This window comes from Sinocyclocheilus grahami, unplaced genomic scaffold, assembly GCF_001515645.1.
Source record: "Sinocyclocheilus grahami isolate Dianchi unplaced genomic scaffold, SAMN03320097.WGS_v1.1 scaffold51.1, whole genome shotgun sequence".
Classification (NCBI taxonomy): Eukaryota; Metazoa; Chordata; class Actinopteri; order Cypriniformes; family Cyprinidae; genus Sinocyclocheilus; species Sinocyclocheilus grahami.
This window is the reverse complement of record NW_015505230.1, coordinates 1,921,654-1,940,902: the sequence shown is the minus strand read 5'-3', so window position 1 is coordinate 1,940,902 and position 19,249 is coordinate 1,921,654. Positions and strand designations below refer to the sequence as shown.

The window sequence follows — 19,249 nt, the reverse complement described above, 5'->3', positions numbered from 1 at the left end:
TGATTGCACACCTTTCGACCATTATTCTTTTTTTTTTTTTTTCGGAAATCTTACCCTCTTCTTGTCTCATCCGTAGTTCATTTTAAAATGAAAACGTTCATAATTTACTCATTCTAATGCTGTATTATTTTCTTTCTACCATGAAACCCCGAAACAAGATGTTATTCAGAATGTCCAAGCTGCTCTTTTTGCATGAAGTCTCTTATGCTCACCAAGGCTTCATTTATTTGATAAAAAAAAAAAGATACAGTAAAACAGTACTATTGTGAAATATTATTATAATTTAAAATAACTTTTTTTTTTACTTGAATAGATTTTAAAATGTAATTTATTTCTGTGATTCAAAGCTGAATTGTCAGCATCATTACTCCAGTCTTCAGTGTCACATGATCCTTCAGAAATCAGTATAATATGCTGATTTGATGCTCAAGACACATTTCTGATTATTATCAATGCTGAAAACAGTTGTGCTGCTAAGTATTTTTGTGAAAACTGTGATACATTTTTATGATTTATTTTATTAACCGAAAGTTAAAAACAACAGCATTTATTTGAAATATATATTTTTTTGTATAATTATAAAAGCCTTGATTGTCACTTTAATATTAATTTAAGGTGTCCTTGCTGAATAAAAGTATGAATTTCTTTAAAAACATTTTACTGACGCCAAAATTTGAATCAATAGTGTATGTAGGCTATATTAACATAATGTTAATCTTTTAGCATTAAATTGAGGGCAGAATTGCATTGCTAATAGAGAGAGTTTTTAGCTCTGATGTCCCTGTTACAGTGTCTCTCTTTGTCTTTCCTTCCTCTTCCTCTACTTTTCTTCTCTCTATCATGGTATATATTGTCTTCTCTCTCTGTCTCCTGCTATTTCTGCGTGTCCCAGTGTGCTGAAACTGGATGGTGATGGGGTGTCCTGATTTCTTTCTTGGCTTATTGCAGTGTGTATTTCCACTCTAATGTATGACAAAGGAATGCTTGGCTGGTATGACTCTATCATGTGTCAGTCGCTAGAGATTTAGCCATTTAGATTTTGCTTAACACATTTATATTGTGGTCAATACATGTTTGCCAGTGGCCCTCTAGTAATGGAAAAAAAAGGTATAATAATGTATAGCACAACCGTTTTCAACATTGATAATAATAAGAAATGTGTCTTGAGCATCAAATCAGCACATTAGAATGATTTCTGAAGGATGACGTGACACTAAATACTGGATTAATGATGCTGAAAATTCAGCTTTGCATCGCAGGAATAAATTACATTTTAAAATATATTAAAAAAGAGAATTAGAATTAGAGTTATTAGAAATTGTAATATTATTTCACAACATTCCTGTTTTTCCTGTATTTTTAATTAAATAAATGCAGCGTTGGTGAGCAGAATAGACTTTAAAAAACATTAAAACATTTGACCAAACTTTGAGTCATCAGCCATTAACCACACTTCGTTGTAGCTTTTGATGAGTTAAGTCAATCAAGTCATTAGTAAAGGATGTTGCGGTTTCCCTTTCAGAATGATTGCTGATATGATCATTGATTATGTAGTGTCTGTGACATCTACAGTATTATACACAGCAAAATCCAGACTCTTCTCTGAGACTGATGGCCTCCTGCATAGCACTGTAAACTCACTCCTCAAATCTGATTAGCTAATTAACTAAGACACATTACGAGCCATAGTTGTGACTCTGATGACCCTTTCACCTTGTGACAGCTGTATAATAGATGGTAGTGCTGGGCGTTATGACCAAAAATTTATATCACGGTATTTTTCAAAATTATACCGGTTTCACGGTACATAACGTTTTTTTTTTTTTCAAGCATGACCGGGTGTTAACCATATTTTCTACTGATTGAGAGAGGAAATACTGCAGTATATTGACTTAGAATGCCCTATTTTACTGTCATGATGAGTGAATATTGTCTAAAAATACCACTATATAGTGACTAAACACGACCCCTTTGAATACATACTAACCAGGAGTCACTCTCATTTATAATCGCGACATCGTCTGATAAAATCAACATGCATCTACACTAAAGAGCAGTTATGCGGTTGTTTTGGCTGTATATTACTTTTTTGTCTCATGCAGCGCACTGCCTGCATCTGAGTAACGAACTAAAAAAAACAACAAACAAAAAAGTGCATGTGATATTAACAGACGAACTACGCTCATATTTATAATTCCAAACAATCAGTAAGTGACAGGTGCTAGGAAACGCTGTTTTGTACTCATTTATTGAGGAGTCGGCTGCGGTGCTTCTCTGCCGCTCGCTGCACAGAACAGACGCCGAGAGAGGCGACACTTCTCCGGGAAAGTCAGACCTCGCGTTCGCGGGACAGCACTGGAGAAATCGTCCAACTGAACCATAGCAAAGGTTTATCCAAAAAAGCCGCTAGGTTTGTCAGTATGAATATTCTATGGAAAAAAGCCGCTAAAAGGGTCTGAAAGTTGCTAAATCTAGTGCTAAAGTCACGCTCGTGTGTGTGTGTGTGAGACGCGGGAGCTGATGGCGGGGGGCGGTGGATATTTGTGGAGGTCAGTGTGGATATTGTGGATGAGTTCTTCTGTGTCATCACGTTCTATTAGTTCTACAGCTTCAGTTTCGGAACGTTCACGCTTAGTAACCCATTCAGCTGTTCCCTCACCACAGTGCAACAGTGAAAAGGGACTTCTTTCAAACAGTGTCGCGTTCCGAACGTTGTTTAAGTGACATACAGCGGCATTTTAAAAATTCTTATCATAACAAAAATAAACACCGGTATTCAGTATGAACCAGTATACCGCCCAGCACTAATAGATGGTATGCGTTGTTGAGATATTTGATGAGGCCGAGTCATTGATTATGCTGTTAGAAGTGAACTTCGGCCCCTTTGGATATTTTTTGTATGTCTGTCAAGTTTTACAGAACCTGTAGGACTGATCAGTAACATTTCATGTGCACTGTCATGCTGATTCAGACTCTTGTTCTCTCTCTACAGGGAAATGAGGCGAGTTATCCTTTGGAGATGTGCTCACACTGTAAGTATTTTGGGCTGTTGCTACATCTTACCTCAAATTGTATTTGTTTTTTTTGTTTCCTTAATTTCACCAGAGGTACTGAAGCATCAGCGAGTCAAACTAAAACTTCAGTGGTTCTTCCCATATACTGTATATATATCAGTGATTAAGAGGCACAGCTCTAGTTGCAGAAATAAGTGTGAATACTTGTGATACTGACGTTGTATCGAAAGGATCGATCCTCACATTAAAAAACTGATACCAAATGTTTCTAGTAATTGTGCTTATTTACTGTGACAATGAATGTGCAAAATAAACTTAGTGGGGGGGAAAGTAACAGACAGCTCTCGTTTAAACACAGAGAGAGAGAGCTGATACTGACAGACAGCGAAACTTCACTGTATTACTATGTACACTACATATAACACACTATATAAAAGCCACAGCTAAATGTGACATTTATTATAATGGGTTAAGTGAAGATTGTTTTAAGTTCACTTAAATTAAAAGTATATATATTTTTTTAATGTTCTTTAAGAGTTGGGCCTATTAAATGTTGAAAATGATGGCACAAAGTAATGCTGAATTACTAATATTGTACATATTTTAACCCCAGAAATTACTTTAAAAAATAAAAATAAAAATAAAAAATCAATTTAACAGAGGCATCAGTAAATGGGTATCAACAATACTAGCAAAAAAAGATGTAATTAAACAAATTATTTTTAGTAATATTGTAATATTTTTGTTGTTTTTATTTATTTTGTTAGTTATTTCCATTTAGTTTGTATTGATTTTTATTTTACTTCTAGTTTTAGTAATTTTAATACTTAAACTAAATGAAAATTACTGAGTGAAATAAAATAAGCATTTTATTTTTGTTAACATTTATTTTTTTATATACATATTAGTACATTTTTACTAATTTTTGTGTTATTTTAAAAAAAAATCCCTTTAGGTACTTTTGCATTACTTTTTTGGGTAAATAGGGTAAATCCAGTCATAGTTTATGTAGGTTAAGCTAAATTCTGAGCTAAATTATTTTTGGTTAAGTGCTAGGTCTAAAACGATGTTTTAAACACCAGCCGTCCATATCTGGATTTGTTTCAGCACTCTTAAAATAAATAAATAAAAAACCCACAACAATATAGAAAACAGTGATTATGTAATTATTGATCTATGGATTATGTAGGCAAATACACGGTTTTGAAAGTGTGTTCAGCTCATCTGGTGCATATTGTGCGTTTTTGTTTCATTCATTTTTATTTCAGTTTTAGTCATTTTAATTTTAGTAATTTAAAGTGCCCCTATTATGGGTAATGAAAGGTTCATATTTTGGTTTTGGGAGTCCCGAACAATAGGTTGACATGCATGCACAGTCAAAAAACACTTTCATCGTCTTATAATATGCATTTATTTTTACCTTATTTGCTCAATGACTACCAAGCGATTCGTTTAACGATTCATTTTTCCAAACCCCGCCTTTGGTCTCCGTTTCATTGCATCATGCCTGTAATGCCTGATAAAGCAGCGTTTGTGAGCGCAGTGCTGCTTTGTGTACAGCATTACCGGGGAAACCGCTATATTTATCTATTCTATTTAAAATTAATTAGCATTTTCATTCTGACCAAAGGCGAAAAGACCAACAAGTGGGTGGGCAATATGCTAATGTTTCATGATGAGGTCAACATGAAACTGCTTGGGATTCGTTTTAAAAACGACTCGTTTCAATGATTCAGAGTCGACTCTTTCTTTTGAGAGACAATAACTTTATACACGGTGCACTTTCAGATTTTAAACTTTGCAGGATGTTTTCATTCACTTAGAGCTGTGTTACACACTGCATGAAAGGTCATTTTAAAAAATCCATAATAGGGGCACTTTAACTTAAATTTGAAATTTTGCACATTCACATCATAAACAAAGATGACCTGTGGTTAGTCACTTACATGTTGCTTGTGGTATAAGCAGTCAGTGTAGTCTAGTTCGGCCCTTTAAACACCTGTGCCTGTTGCTCTGGGATCAGCTGGAGATCAAGATGTGAGGCAGAGGGTATCCCCTGGATCAGTGGGGCTCTCCATGTCTGGAGCAGGGCCAGCGCTAGTGCAACCAGACTAGACAGGGTGGCGTACTGTGGAAATAAGGGCTATAAATGCCTCCAGCTGGTAAAGGTTAGTCTCGGGGCTGCAGGAAGAGCCTGTTTATTTTTAGAGTTGGTGGGAGTGAGTAGAAGAACACGAGGTGATGGTCCATTTTTAATAGGTTTCTTTTTTATGTGTTTTTTTCTGCTCTATTTTAGACATTGTAAACACTGACAAATACATTAGAGGAGCTTTTGGACTGTTGACACCTCTTTTTTAATGTAAAAGTGCTGACCAGTGCTTGACTGAAAAATCTAGAGCCTATCCTTTCCAATTATTTAAGGGGACAGTTCACCCATAAATCAATATTCTGCCATCATTTACTCAACATCATGTTGTTCCAAACCAAAAGGAGATATATTTTTTTTATATTTTTGTCCAAACTAGGAATGTCAGTAGAGTCCAAAATATATTTTTATTTTTATGTTCAACAGTAAAAGTTATAGGTTCAAGCAACTTCTAAGTAAAAAAAAAAAAGTAATGCGGGTTTGGCATGGCATAAGGGAGAGTAATTGATCACAGAATTGTAATTATTGTGTGAACTGCCCCTTTAAGAAATGCATTTGGGTGTAACTGTTACTACATAACCTTTCCACAAATAGACATTGCTTTTTGATTAGATAAAATGTACTGATGTGCAGAAATTTGTAATGATATCTTAATTATTAAACTTTTTTTGCTCTGTGAAAAAAAATGAAGTTGTAAATGAAACAAGCACAGGGTTCCCTTAATGTTGCTATGGCAACTTCACTGGCACAGGTTTCCAAGACCACAGAGGGAAGACCATTGGATTAAGATGAGTCTTCCTGATACATACAGTGCACAGCAAAGAATAAACTGCATGTATGTGTCCTGTGAATAAGAGGACAAACCTCTTAAAGATCTGATCTGATGCTAGCATGCCACTAACCTGACAAATCCAGTGATCAGTTCTTCCTCATTCAACCCAGTACTGATGAAAGCAGTGGGAGGTCAAGGTGAAGGGTGAAAGATTAATTGCTTCATTCCCAAGATGTTTAGCTGCAGAATGAAGAGGCAACAGTAATACATTTTGCAGGGCTGTAACAGGGTGAGAACAAGTATGCTGCTGTGAAACTGAGCCACCTGTTGGTCAGATGGGTGCTTAGCAACCACAAGCTCTCTCCAGTTAGTGACTGTGGTAACAGGACGCTTATGACATTGTCCCAAATCATTTTTGTAGATGAAATGCATCTGGCAAACACAGACTGTTTATGTGAAATGCAAGCGATTAGATGGTCACCAGGTTGAGCACAACAATATAGCACTGCATTGTTATGATGGGTCATGGTTACTAGAGAATGTGCAAAACTATGCATTTTCAAAATGTGCTAGTCAGTCAGTCGTCTGAACTGGTGTTAAGGTCGTCCTGTATAATTAAAGCAGTATTCTGGGTAGCATTTGTAGTGTAATGTTGATTACCACAAAAACGATTTCGACTTTAAATAAAATTTGGATCATTTAAAAGCAGAATTTATGAATGTAAGCACTTACATTAATTCTTTTGATAAAACTGTTAGTTGAGCTATAAAACTTTAAATAATTTTTAAATAAAATTGGATTTACACACACAAGTATAGTTATTATGCAACACGTTGTTTACTTTTTTTATTGATAGTATTTTAATATTTAAAAATTGACTTTTTACTTCCTTTGTGCAGTAAGTGCCTCACTGTAACCCAGATGCCCTTATTTCTTTTAACAAAAAGGCAGAGCAAATAAAAAAGAATATCTGCAGTGGTAACAAAGTCCCTTTTAGGAAAGTCATTCACTCGGTGGCCATCTTTGAAATGCTATTATTTCAGTCCTGCAAGTACAGCTCTTTGAATCTCTTTGAATGGGGAAACACCAAATTCTCCAAAGCTGTTCACCAAGGTAATGATTCAATTTCATATTTGAATTCACCAAAGAAATCTGACAATTTTTCAGGCCAGACCTGCCAATGTGCATGTGCGTCTAGAAGTCCTGTTTCTATAGCAACTGGAGCTTCTAAAGGCAGCTGCAGTGATGCGATGACTTTATCAATTAGTGATTGGCTCTTTTGTTAAGAAGGCGGGACTATTCCACCTTATTTCATGTTGCACTTTCTCCCACTAAGCAGTGTTGGGGAAAGTTACTTTTAAAAGTAATGCATTACAATATTGGGTTACTCCCTAAAAAAAGTAACTAATTACGTTACTTAGTTACTTTTTATGGAAAGTAATGCGTTATATCTTGAAAAAGTAACGCAGATATTTTCTTGTAAATTAAAAAAGTAATGCGTTACTTTACTAGTTACTTGAAAAAAGTAATCTGATTATGTAACTCGCATTACTTGTAATGCGTTACCCCCAACACTGTTCATAAGTAATAGGAGTGCATTATCTTTAAAAAAAAACATTATGCCACATGCTGTCAGTTGAGCTTAACTTGTACTGAGCTTTCTTAGAGCATTAAGACAAGTTCTTATGTTTAAAAACAACTAAATGGAGCAGAATGTAATGTCCTTAGACACATTTTTAAAGTGAAACAATTATTACCACAAAACAGTGGTAGAAGAAATGATATTGCGGCAGTTGACACATTTTTATAAACCATCATGCGCTAATGAGCACGTACACCGCTGCTCTCCCTCCACTGGGTTGGCCGTCCTTGTTGCTAGGGGGCTTTTCTAAGAGGCACTTATCAGCTATTACAGTGGGTGAGGGTGAGAGACCAACCATTGAGGATCAGCATGACAGTTATAAATATTTCCCCTCTGGCTCTCCCATCTCAACATTGTTTGAATACTGTGGCTCAGTGATGCAACTGCCCCTGCTGATGCCGAATGGGCCGTAGTGCATAGCGTGAAAACTTTAGCTCTTGTTTTTATTCTTCTGTTGCCTTGAATGCACCTTTAGGTAGCGTAAATAACACTTTCAGTATTTGTACTGTGACACTGGCATGCTTTGTCCTGACGTCTCGGTGAATGACAGATGCATGATGGTGTAATACAGTCACCTGGTTTAATGACACACATTGGCACTAACTGTATCAGGGTTAATCCATGGCATATTATTAGATATGTAAAATAAGCAGTTGCATCATCCACTTGAGGGTAATCAGGGAAGTGTCCACAAACTCAAAATAGCACAGCAGAAATCAGCATATGTCTCTTTACCTCTTGTGTCTCAGAGAATAATTGGATGTACAACACCAGTAAGGCAGAGCTCTTTTTTCATCTGCTTGCTTTTCATTGAAACTTCAGAGTCAAAGTCAACTTGATATTATGTTATTGTACTGGAATATTGTAAAGAACTTAAACTGTCGTCCTGAGACCCAGATATTCACTTTTGTCCTTAATGGAAGACATTAGTTTAGTTTTTCTGAATTTCTGAGTATGCAGTACCTCATGTATATTCAAATTATTGTAACTTTCAATTGTTACAATTATATTAAAAATGGCTGAAAACTTCAAATGTTTTATTTTATCTGTTTGTTCATGCAAAGACATATAAATTAAAGCGAAATTAAAAAAAAAATCTGGTAAATTTCCATTAATGTGTTAACACAATTGCACTCCCTTAAAATTAGCATGCCAGACATTTGTATTTAATAAATTTTTTAAATGTTTAACTTTTTTTTTTTTTTTGAAAAGCATATAAAATTCAAATGAGAAATCTAAAATTAATCATTAAATTAGTGATAAGTTTACCATGTTGTCTTCTTAAATGGTACACTTGACCTCAGTATTTATATCAGCATTTTTAATCGTTATTTCCTTTAAAACGTCTATGTTAGTTGAGCAGAGTGAGTTATGCAGAAGTACAAGTACTTTGTTACATGTGTATTGGGGCCTCTGACATCGAGGGACTTGAAGTGTTACAATGGTTGAGAATCGCTGCTCTCGGCCACATTGTGATTTCGATTTTTAATTCGATTAACTGCACAGTGCTATCAGCAAACCGCCTGGTAGCCGGTTACTGGAGGTGTGCACCACGTGGCTGTGTGAATGAGATTAGGCCATTTAGCGGACCCACAGAGCACAAGAGCGAGCTGTAGTTGAACAGCAGTCCTCTGAGGGATGACCATGTCTGCCAGGCAGGAGAAACTGGGTAAGGCTCATTCTGGGATGAGTTCTGGCTTTCTGATGGCACCCAAAGGTGAATGGAAGTGTGTGTGAGAGCCCTGGATGTGGAATATTGCATCCCTGTGTGTGTGAGTGCGTGTTTTAAAACTTGTGCAATCTTTGAAGCTGGTTTAAATTGACATTTTAAAGATGGATGTATGGTTGTAGCTGAGGAAAATCTAAGAGAAAAGGATGTATTGATTGTGTTTTGTGTTGAAATTACTTGTTCTCACTATTTGTCCATCTCTCTCTCTCTCTCTATTTCAGTTGATGCTGATGAGATTAAAAGACTAGGAAAGCGGTTTAAGAAACTCGACCTGGATAACTCGGGTTCTCTCAGTGTGGAGGAGTTTATGTCTCTACCAGAGTTGCAGCAGAACCCGCTGGTGCAGCGAGTCATCGATATATTCGACACAGACGGAAATGGAGAAGTGGACTTTAAAGGTTTATTTCTGTTTATTTCAGTTGATGTGTAGTGTACATTGTTTGGGGGGGGGGGGGTTCTACGCATCAAGATGGTGATGTCATTGCAAAGTATACTGAATTCCGATTGGTGTTTTTTGCTTGCATTCATTTGCATGCTGAATTGTGATTGGTCTTGTTTTCCTTGCATATTTTTAACCATTCATAACTGCCTTCATGCGAATCAAAGGGCTAAACTCTTTTAGAAGAACCGATATTTCCTACAGGAAATGTAAGATTATGTGTTCATTTTCTGACACAGATCTCAGTTGAAATGGTTGCATTGAGAAGTCCAGTGCACTTTTGTGGAAGCACAAGATTTGCTGGTTTCAGAGGCTCTCTTTTCTAGAGGAGTTCAGATGCATGAACATAACTTGACCCGATTAAAGGTGAAGAGTGTAAATCACACTCCCATTTTCCGTCTTTTTTCTTGCAGAGTTCATTGAAGGCGTCTCTCAGTTCAGCGTCAAGGGCGACAAGGAGCAGAAGCTCCGCTGTGAGTGTCTTTCAGTCTTGAATTTCACCAACACTTTCCTCTAGTTAAGTTTAAGAGTTTAGTACAACTATGTTCATCCAGTGTTGAGCCAAACCAAAATAAACACAAAAACCCCTCATAAAACTAGTCTGTAGTGCACTGGAGCAAAGCATTTGATCACACTTTCCGGCAGGTTTTTTATTCTTTGTTTGTTTCTGCAGTTGCGTTCAGGATTTATGACATGGATAAGGATGGCTACATATCCAACGGTGAGCTGTTCCAGGTGCTGAAGATGATGGTAGGGAATAACCTGAAGGACACCCAGCTGCAGCAGATTGTCGACAAAACCATCATCAACGCAGACAAGGATGGGGACGGGAGGATATCTTTCGAGGAGTTCTGCATTGTGAGTCATTTCATTTTGGGTCTGGTTTTTAATGTTGGGATACAGCTAAATTTGACACACCAAACACTTTCTTCTGCAATTGCCATGTTCAGCTTTTGCTGCAAGAGAAAATGAGCTGAAAATAAAACAAAGGGTTAATGAGGCACCAGAAGTACTTTACCGAAACTAAAAATGTAAGTTTATTTAATAACCAATTGAATAATCAAGTGATCAACTTTCTGATATAATTGTTTCTACTCCAATATGTTATTAAAATATAAAAATTTAAACTGTGTCTGTAATAAAACCTTGTTTTCATGAGATTTATTATATGTATATGAAATAAGGACAACAGGCAAATATACAAATATAAAGACTATGTAATAGAGCATATTTAGCAAAATTCTCCTCTAGAAGCTGTTTTATTGACGTCTTTCCATAGTTTACCTGTTGTAGCTTATCCACACTGTGTGCACAAATAAATGCTTACATAGTCAAAACACGCCATCAGAGAAGCACTAATTAAAGGGGTGGTTGATTGCGATTTCACATTTTTAACGTTAGTTAGTGTGTAATGTTGCTGTTTGAGCATAAACAATATCTGCAAAGTTACGAAGCTGAAAGTTCAATGCAAACGGAGATATCGTCTTTTAAAATTCTGGCAGTTTAATGCCTACAAAAATGGCTGGTAGGGACTACAACGAGTTACTTCCCGGGTTTGTGATGTAACAAACCCAGATAAACCCCGCCCTCGGGAAAAGGCAGCAAAGGGGGCGAGGCCATGCTGCGCTGCTTTAGAGAAGAGGAAGAGAAAACTAGCGGTGCACGTAAAAATCTATTCATATATGAATCCTGATTCTGTCTTCTAAAGATTCTAATGGATTCACAAGTTTCAAAATCAACGTTTTAAAGCAGCAGTTCTTAATACTGTTCCTCGCGTCCCCCTGCTCTGCATCTCTCTCTCTCTCATTCAGCTCAGCTCCAACAATGAACTGTTCCAATTATACACTTATTTTCACATAGCTATGAGAAACGTTAAACATGGAAGCGCGTGCAGTTGTCGTAATGTATTAAAGCTTTAATCAGGATAAAACCGTATATTAAAAGCTAACATAAGCAGTGGCATTTACAAATAACAGCGTATCTAAAAGTATGAGAAAACAAAAAACATAGGCATTAAGAGCAGTGCTTGCACAGGTTCTGCGCGATCCTCTTCAATAATATCCTCTGCTTCTCAATCGGGCTCAAACTGATAAGCGATATTAACGACGCCATTGTTTATAATACAACTGGAGCACATGCCGCTGAGGTGAGGGGCGGGACGTTTAGACGCGCACTAGAGGCGGTTTAGCCAATCACAACACACTGGGCTAGCTAACCAATCAGAGCCCATCGCGTATTTCTGAGGGCGGGGCTTCATAAAAGCAGGAATTGATCAGCGTGTTTCTCAGAGAAGGGACAGAGCGGTGTGGAATAAAGGTAAATTATGTGAAAAATAATGTTTTTTTGTTTTTTTTTAACTAAGCATTAACACATGTTAGACTGCACCCTAAACACAATGAAGCATAGAAAAAAAACCACTGAACCACCCCTTTAAACATAATTTCAGTCAATGATTTTGGCCGAAACGCAAAATTAATTTTTGAACGAGTCTTTTCAGATGCCGAAATTTTGGTGCATCACTCATTTTAACCCAAGCATTGGTTATTACTGGTTTCAGAGTGTATTTTATTTTTAATGATTCCGGCATTCAATGGAAAACTTGTCAGTTTCTATTAAATGATTTTGAAATATATATATTGTCCAGTACTCATGAATGACTGAATTTATTGATTTTTTTTGTAAAGTGAACATTAAAGATAATAATTAACATTTAATATGAATATAATTAACATGTTCATAATAGTATTTACCATAAAATCTTTAATTTTTGGGCTGTTTGTCAACTGTTGGAATGTTGTCTCTAAAGTGGGTTGCAATAGTAGACTGTGTCGAACAACTGACTAGTTATTGATATTTTTCCAGTTTATGTTTTTAGTTTTGGTATGTTTTAGCAGTGGTGCTTTAATTAATGTGCTATAAATGTTTGCACAGTAAAAAATTGCCATCAAATTATTATGCTTTTTCTTTTTAATGCACTGACATTTTTCGTGTCATCCTTTTCCTTCTCTTCCGCAGGTGGTTGGTGGCTTAGACATTCACAAAAAGATGGTGGTGGACGTGTGACAAGATGGAACAGGCCCTTCACTGAACACACACTTTTCACTTCTCCATTTCTGAGAATCAGCTCCAGATGTTCCGCTAACACGCTCTCTCTCTCTCTCTCTCTCTCTCTCTGTCTGTCGCTCTTTTTCTTGCTCTCTCTCTTTCTATGGAAGTATTTCTCTGAATGATGCCTCTGTTCTCCGTCTGTACTCCCTGAGCCTTGTGACGCCTGCCATCCTAAGTGTTATAGAGCATGAGATTCTTCTGTCCACATTCTCGGGTATTTAAGGACAGTCAGAGAGACGATTTCTCTATCGATTACCGAGCGACTCAGTGTGGTAGAGAAGGAAGAGAGGAGGGGGTGTGTGTTAGCGTGTGTGTGTGTGTGTGTGTGTATGCATGTTGGTACGTTCTTTATTTTTCTTTTTGAAGGGGGGATTTTTGTATTTATTTTGGTCCTGTCTTTTTTAAAGATGATCTAGGTCTACTGGGAATATGTGTATGTGAGCGATATATATGACTTGACACTTGATTTCAGTGCAACACGCTTCAAGCATGAAGTGCCAATCGAAACATGGGCCTATACATGGGATTTAACAATAGCTGAATATTGGAATCGCTATCTGATGTTCTTCATGTCATGGGGAGATTAAAAAAAAGTTTATTATCAAGCTTGTTTTTTTGCTTCCACCTCTTTTGAGCAAACATCTGCTTCAGATCTCATGCAAAATGCAAATCCGATTTGAATTTTTTACCGAAAATGTGTGAGTGTATGTAACGTGTGCGGTGTTAATATCGTCAGGGAGTTCATCTACCGTCTCGCTTTCTGATATACAGTAGACTATAGGATAAAAAGCAAATATATTTGAAGTTGTGCACATATATGACTATGGTTTACTTTTAAGACCGGTGTTTTATCGCAGGGGCCGGGTGGGAAGGGACGATCAGATCACACCACGTTACTGTAGGATGGAACAGTGCCATCAGTAAAACTTCTGGACATTTTTATGCGTGTATTCTGGATTTATTATCATTTTAACACCGCAAACAAGTAATTTTGATTGACCTCTCGACATTGTAGTTACATATGAGGATACAGTGCATATTGTGGCAAACTGAATCCTGATTTTAATATTTGTGTGTGGAAATTTACGGTTAATTTTTTCCAACTTGACTGCAGGCAGCATTGTAAAGACCTAAGTATCTTATATTTGTATATTAGGGATTGAAGGACAGATTGCGTGCTTTGTGGGTTCGGGTTTTTCTAAGCTTTAATCGAGTTGGTTCGTCGAAGTACGCAAAATCAGATCTGACTGACTGATCAGTTTCTCTTTTCCTTCGTCATTTCAAAGATTCGATTGTTCAAAAAGGAGAGACCAAACCAGACGCTTTCAGTGGGGATGAATAAACTCGAAGCGTTCAGTCACTCCGCTGTTTTGCTTTAAATGTGATTCTCCCGCGCAAACCGGCGTTTCGCGCCAGTTGCTGCACGGTGACTACGCTTAAATATGTCTTTCCCGAAGACCATCGAGGTCTTGTGATGTGCTTGCATGATACGGGAGGGTTTCCCTCTCTCTCTTTTTTTTCTGTTGTGCATGTAGATCTGATTTTTGGGGGGGGTTAAGATTCTCTTGTTTACATATGAATCGTACTATTGAGATATTATAATCAGAATGACAGTTACATATAAATATATGGACGTTGCCAAACTTTTGGTAAATGCTTAAATATGGAAACGACTTTAAAGCGAGTTTCTTCACTACATTTATCCATAAATATTATTATTATTATTATTATGAAAATTAACAAATAAAAATGTGAGTTATTCTGGATTGGTGTCCATCGAAGATTTTTTTTCTTTCCTCTTTAAAAAAAAAAAAAAAGAGGGGAGTTATGTTTTATTTTTTGTACAGAATGTGTCTTGTTAATGCTCCTTGCTTTCAGTTCTGTTTTGTATTTCTTTAGCTGGGGGTCAGACAGCCATCTGTATAGCTTTCGATGGGAGAGCCGTGGTTTTTGGACACAGGAGACATACAAGTGAATGAAAACGTTTCGCTTTTAGGTTTAACGTTTTGTTTCTTTCTTCATTTCTCTGCATGCTGCGTCATATGCTGTGGGAACCATTGAAATGTCATTCATGAACATGAGAAATAAAACATTTGAGACTTGTACAACAGTGTTGTGTTCATCATAAATTTCTTAATATACCGGATATAATACTCACAGTTTTTAAAGACTTACTTCATATTTGATTTCCCATCAATAATTAAAAAAAAAAAATCAATAACAAAAGTCAGTGTTGGCAATGGATTTTATGAATTCGGTGATGTTTTATGGCGTTAGCTGGTTTGTCTCACTGTGAAAAGATGCTACAAATATTCAATTGTTTCAATTCTGTGACATTCCATCTCATTTTCATTCCATTGTGTGAATAAATTATTTGAATTAATAGTGTAATTAAGTACCTGATCTTGACCAGAGCTTATTTCTAACCGTTTCTTTAAATAGACATGCGTTGCGACACAAGCATATTATTTTACGAGTTATAAGGTCGAGCTATTTGACCTTAGAAGTCCTAAAGCTGTAATATTATAGTTTTCCAACTAGGTGACCGTAATACACAACAAATGAACTCTTTTGAATCAAAGATGCAGTCAAAGGGGCAAATCCAGCGTTTATGGTTATAAAAAAAAGAATCGTTCTGTATACATTTTCGTTAGATTGTTACAAAAACCCCTCACTGCAACGTTCTGATAAGGTTAGATTTGGTCACAGAAAAGAACCTGCAATATTTAAGTTTCAACAGGAATGAAAATGAGGCTGTGAGGGCTAAAAGTGTGTTCAATTAATATTACTGTTGTTTAGCAACCAGTGCTGCGTAGTAACTGATTACATGTAATCTGGATTACATAATCGGGTTCCAAAAATTAAGTACTTGTATATTATATTACATTTAAAATGCTCCTAAATCAAACTAGTTTCTTTTTTGATTATAGGATTACTCGCCCAATAGCACTACATTATTTTAATTATCAAAATGTATTGATTCTCCCTAAATCTTTTTCTCAGTCTTCCAGTTTTATGGACATTCACACAAAGACCAGTCACTAGGGGGCTGTAGTCACACAGAAAAGATGCCACACAGCATTTGACCACTGAATTTACAAAAATCATTTCAATTTTAAGTGTTTTCTCAACATTTCAAAATTGCATCAACTACTGATGAACACATCCATTTTTATTTGATCACTCAGTGGCTTATTTAACAACGCATTACTATGTCTTTGGAAGGCTTCTGTCTTTCAAACACATTAAAATGCAAGTTACTGGTTGCATATGGTTAATGGTCACATGACATGCAGGTAAACAAATGTTGCATCATTTTTGGCAAGTATTTTACTTTGTTATTTTAAAATAATTTTACATTTTTATTATTTTCATTACTCATCTTCACAAACCCCAGTTTGGGAAACCTTCACGTATTGTTTAATGCACATTATGTTGTTAGTAACAACGAATGGAATTTATTTTCTTTTTCTTTATATATTTTTTTTTTACCAATATAGTACACTCCTAAAAATAAAGGTGCTTCACGATGCCATAGAAGAACCTTTTTGTCTAAATGGTTCCATAAAGAACCTTCAACATCTGAAGAACCTTTCTGTTTCACAAAAGGTTCTTTGTGGTGAAAGAAGGTTCTTCAGATTATAAAAAGGTAATAAAGAGACGGTTCTTTAAAGAACCTTTGACTGAATGGTTCTTTGTGGAACCAAAAATGGTTCTTCTATGGCATCGCTTGAAGAACCTTTTGAAGCATCTTTATTTTTAAGAGTGTACAAGATTATTGTATTCAAATCAATGTGATAAATCAGTTAGGTCAAAAGTAATCTGATTATATTACTTAGAATATGTAATGCAATGGATTATGTTACTAACTACAATTGTTGTCATGTCGGCTAATTTAGAATTAGTGACAATCTCGTTTTCACCTGTCAAACTCAGTATGTCGAACCTGATTAAGGTCTATTCCATTTAGTCTCCAGCAGAAATGACACCTATGAAAAAATGTTCAGAAGAAACGTTCACTAAATCAAATGGTATTCAAATGTAGTTGTACCTTTCAGAAGAAGGGTTATCTCAGTAGTCTGTTTCATTACAACACATTTCCCTGGTAAAGAAATCAAATTAAATCAACCTAAACTGGGGTGCGTTTCCCAAAATCATCGTTAGCTAACTGTGGTTGCTAGTTCCATTGAACTCTGTTGGTAACGACGGAACTAGCGGCCATAGTTGCTTTTGGGATACACAACCCTGGTTTGTTAGTCTCAGCCTGTTTAAACTGCTCTCCCAGCTTGACTAAGCTGGTCAGCAAGCAAAAGGATCCTTAAAAGCGGTTCCAGAACAGCAGATAGCCTATATAATTATGCTTCAGCCCCAAGCGGCCACCTTCCAGTCTCTCTTGTGAAACCAACACGGAAGTGATTAAAACTACAATTCAACTGGCCGCTAGAGGCTGGCTCTAAAAGGGAGTCAGTCCCATAGACTCCCCATGTTAAAATGCCCAACTTTACAGCAGAAAAAAACATGTTTACAGCCTGGTACAAAAGTGGTTTTGGTCTATATAGCTAATTTTGCCCTTCATGACAACTGTGAGGGGGGTGAATTTTTTTATAACTCATCCGTTTAAATTATATTAAGCCTTAAAATTGTGCATAATTAAGGGCGTGGCCACTTGAGTGACAGGTGGATTGCCGCTGCTGTCTCCACCGTTGAGCTAGGTGTGGGCGTGGTTTCAGCAACCAGCTCCAAGCCTCTTTGCCCATTTTCGATTATCCGGGAGTGACGCGCTGCCAAGATGGCGTCGGCCGGCTCCGCCCACTTTGAGCTTCAAAAACTCTCTTCAGAAACCAACGGGTGACGTCACGGACACTACGTCCACGCTTTAATACAGTCTATGTTCAGCCCACATCAGAGATCTTTAACTACTCTCTTTCCAGGACCAGCTTATGTTTTACATAAATCTAAATGGCCATGCTTATTTTCAGTGCAGAACACATATTGAAGTCTCAATTAATTGCCGACTCGGAAAAATGCTCAAAAATATGACCCAAAATACCCTAATAAACCAAAGGGAAAATTTCACAGACATTTTCCAACACGTCATTTTTTTTCCCCCCTTGCAAAAACTGGGTCCCGTACAGGATCTTTCTGCAGGAGAGATTCAAGACAAGCTGTATCAGTCAATATCAGGTGAAGCACAACAGACAAATTAGAACATCTATCACTTACAACTAACTACACACACACACACACTGCTGTTTCCCACACACATGCATAGACACCAGAGGACACAGATCCACTTCCAGAGTCTGTGCCCCGGTAGCACAATAGTCTTGGCCTCGCAGGTTGGCTTTTCTCAGGCCCAGTGTCTGAATCAGCAAGCGATACTTTGAATCGCTAGCCGTACTGATTGGGAAGGAGAATAACTGATGAAAGTGAGAGAATCGGAGTAAAGCAGAGAGGAGAGCGGGTTCAGCTGGAGTTCAGGTGTATTCTCAGATGACTTTATTTCTGCACACAGGCTGCTGATAAGCATGTTTATCGAGCAGACAAAAGGACAGTGAGGATCCTGTTGCTTCAGTTTAAACCTGTTCTCCATGTCCATGTGCTGGCAACGGGGCGCCAGCCTGGCTCTAAATGAAGCAACAAAATGCAATACAGGCATAAACGGTGCAGTCTCTTACAGCGAATTTGTAATCCTATGGATTCCAACATATTTGACCAATGCATTTCCATTTTTTAAAGATGTTTATGATTTAGTAAACATCTTTTTTTTTTTTAATTCAGACTGATTCACTGATGAATCACTTAGATTCTGTCTGATTTTGATGCTTTAAAAAATGAACCAACTCATAAGACTGATTCACCAACAAATCAGACATTACTGTGACTTTTCAAGCAAATTCTGCTCTGCACAAAAGCAAGTTAGCCAGCTAAATATTTGAAAAATTAATAGTAATAAAATGTCCTTAACCTTTCCAAGCTTAGAAAACACTAATTATATTAATAATTTACTAAATAAATGCAACAAAACCACACAGAAAATGTGTATTTCAGATAGCTAAGAAATTGAGTCAGTAAACTGAAGTCAACTCTTGATTTAATACACATTTTCTCTTCATTTCCTGTGCTTGAAAGATGTGTATGACATAAATATTTCTTTCGTTACTAAACCGTAAATATTTAAATATAATTGTGATGAATATAAAATGTTATATGAATAAATATGAATTAAGTTCTCATTCATTCTTTTAAATATAAAACAAAAATCAAAATTAATTTAATAATTCAAAAAAATTTCAACCATTCAAGATTAATATAGAAAATATTTACATATAAATAAATTATGTGAAGCTGTTAGTATTTAAACAACTAACTATATATATATATATATATATATATATA

At 36.4% G+C, this 19,249-nt stretch overlaps 1 protein-coding gene across 1 annotated transcript; it reads left to right on the top strand.

Moving 5' to 3' along the window:
• Positions 1 to 2,985: 2,985 nt before the first annotated feature.
• On the top strand, positions 2,986 to 13,453 carry LOC107583200 (calcineurin subunit B type 1-like). The gene is made up of 5 exons (XM_016269333.1): positions 2,986 to 3,032; positions 9,525 to 9,701; positions 10,156 to 10,215; positions 10,416 to 10,600; positions 12,758 to 13,453. Exons 1-5 carry the CDS (start codon positions 3,020 to 3,022, stop codon positions 12,803 to 12,805), a joined length of 483 nt encoding a protein of 160 aa, XP_016124819.1. The 5' UTR covers positions 2,986 to 3,019; the 3' UTR covers positions 12,806 to 13,453.
• The last annotated feature ends 5,796 nt before the right edge of the window (positions 13,454 to 19,249 follow it).

What these genes read in the sequence shown, in the direction of transcription:
- LOC107583200 (XM_016269333.1), top strand. An exon ending in CAAGGAGCAGAAGCTCCGCT is followed by an intron (nt 10,216 to 10,415) that starts GTGAGTGTCTTT and finishes TTGTTTCTGCAG; the next exon opens with TTGCGTTCAGGATTTATGAC. An exon ending in CTTTCGAGGAGTTCTGCATT is followed by an intron (nt 10,601 to 12,757) that starts GTGAGTCATTTC and finishes TCTCTTCCGCAG; the next exon opens with GTGGTTGGTGGCTTAGACAT.